Source organism: Echinops telfairi, unplaced genomic scaffold (genome assembly GCF_000313985.2).
Source record: "Echinops telfairi isolate 266 unplaced genomic scaffold, ASM31398v2 ScPeMD7_7421;HRSCAF=8459, whole genome shotgun sequence".
Lineage (NCBI taxonomy): Eukaryota > Metazoa > Chordata > Mammalia > Afrosoricida > Tenrecidae > Echinops > Echinops telfairi.
The window spans coordinates 21,434,096-21,436,266 of record NW_022111321.1 but is presented as its reverse complement, the minus strand read 5'-3'; the positions used below and the strand labels follow the sequence as shown (position 1 = coordinate 21,436,266).

The window sequence follows — 2,171 nt, the reverse complement described above, 5'->3', positions numbered from 1 at the left end:
CGGAGTGGCATGTGTAGAAAGGTCATGCTGGCCACAGGGAAGGGAGAGCAGACCCGAGGGGACAGCAGGGGATGCACCCAGCAGGGCTGTCAGGAGGCTGCTGGACTTCTCAAGGTAAAGAGCAGTGAAGTCCGGAATGGCAGCGTCCTCTCAGAAGAGCCGGCTTTCCGGGGCCAGCTCCCCAAGCTGCTCCCCAAGGGACCAGATCAGAGCTACCCAGAACCTTTATGTTTTGCCCAAGAAAAACTGAGGGATGTGGGCAGAAAGCAATGTGACAGGTCTGGTGAGAATTCATGTCAGGAAACAGGTAAAATTCTGTTTTTCTTTTTCTGTTTCATAGTTGTATGTTTTTGTTTTTTGTTTTTAATAGACAAGGCTGGGGAAAGGAGTGTTGGAGACCTCTTACAGGGTACTGCCGATGGTCGGTATCGGAGTGACGCCAACACAGAGAACATTAATAATTCCATGTGAGGGGAGGGCTGCATCCTGCTCGCCTTTTCGTCACACTTGCTGGGCAATGCCCAGAAACAAAAGCTGCAGCAGGAGCAGGGAGCCTGCCAAGCTGGGCTCAAAGTGGCCAACTCCCGCCAGACTAGCAATGTGGCTACAGGACACACCCTGAGCCGAGGTCAAAGGGCCCCATTCATCCTGCCTGGAATGTCCTGTGGTCTCCCAAAAATGTACTAAAGAATGTTCCTTCTAGAAAATGGGATAGAAAAAATGTAGGCTATGAAAGTTATGAAATAATACTACTCAGTTTTGAAACCAACAGAACTTGAAAAAATATTATCCTCATTTTTGATAACTTAAGTAAGACGTTCTAAAATTAATATCCCAACTGTGTAATTTCTTCCCTCGCCATTCATTTTCTTACCCACACTGGGAGCCGACCTGAAACCAGTGGAAATGAATAAAGACTGTCGCTCTCCACCCCGGTTTCCAGAGCGCTCAGATCCTCACAGATAATCACTCACTTACTGGATGGAGAAATGGTAGGAGGCCACGGGACTTGTTCTAGTCCTGTCTACCCAGAACCCTCCACCACACAACGGAGGCTTGTTCTGAGGCCAGCAAGCTGAGGGTGCCACCAGAGAGTGCGACGAGCTACTGACCTTTAGCAGAAGTCTGGTGCATGCGGATCTTTTTGGAGGCTACAAACTGAAGCACTTTCTCCACATTACTTTTCATCTCCTGTTGGTTACTGGGATGCAGCTGTACCCCACTCAGCTTTTCACCTGCTGTGAAGAGAGAGGAGAAAAAAGTGTTTGAACTTATGGGGAAGAACATGATCAAAATTTCACAGTCGCCAGGCGCATAGAGGAAAGGGGCATTCGAGGTGAACACTAAAATTAAATCTACATCAATAAGTTAAGCCCTGGTGTGTGGGATTTAAATGGAGGATAGGAAAATGAAAGCCTTTCTTTGAAGCTTTCAGAACCTGCAGTATAACTGGGGGTCTGTGCATTGTCTGTGTGTGCATTGATTCACTCAACAAATATTCATGGAACACCCGTTGCGTGCCGGGCACTGACCGACAGTGGTGAACAAGACAGGCCAAGCTTCTTCCTAGTTCACATCCTAAGAGGGCTGATAGATAATGAGCAAGGTGATAAGTCAAAGTTTCAGACAGGTGCCGGGAGTGCTAAGTGCTGTGAGGAGAAACAGCAGAGTGAGCATGGCCCATCAGAGATCTGAATAAAGTAAAGGCTGTCAAGATTTGAGGGGGCAGCATTCCAGCGGAGGAACTTCAGGTGCAAGACCCCAGGGGGGTAATGCACAGCCCAGTGAGGCTGGAATTGAATCCTAGGAGAGCCGGCGAGGCCAGCAAGGGGGGGCAGGGAGGTCCTGCAGGGCTTTCTAAGGCTCATAAAGAGTCTGACTTTTATTCTACGTGTAATTGAAAGCCAATGGAGAGTTTTAAGTAGGGACATGCCACAATCTGATTTATGTATTTGGAGCCGACTCTGTGTGGACACAGACTTTCAAAATGAGGAGTCGGGGATGCATTAGAAGGCCAGTGGCACAGTCCAGGAGGAGACCATGGGTTGGGCTGGAGTGGAGGAAGCGGGCAGGTAAGAAGTCAGGCTATCGAGTGCATTGTTATTTTTTCAAACAGAAAGCCAACAGCACGTGTTCAGGATTGGCTCTGACGGAGGAGGGCAGAGAATCAT

The 2,171-nt window shown here is 48.6% G+C and overlaps 1 protein-coding gene across 1 annotated transcript in view; it reads right to left on the bottom strand.

Annotated features, from left to right (window-relative positions):
- The window catches only part of DIXDC1 (DIX domain containing 1), an 84,198-nt gene that overhangs the window by 58,118 nt on the left and 23,909 nt on the right, over positions 1-2,171 (bottom strand). The window contains exon 3 of the mRNA XM_013006248.3: positions 1,113-1,238. Coding sequence (XP_012861702.2) covers positions 1,113-1,238 — 126 coding nt within the window. The remainder of the gene's footprint in view (positions 1-1,112; positions 1,239-2,171) is intronic.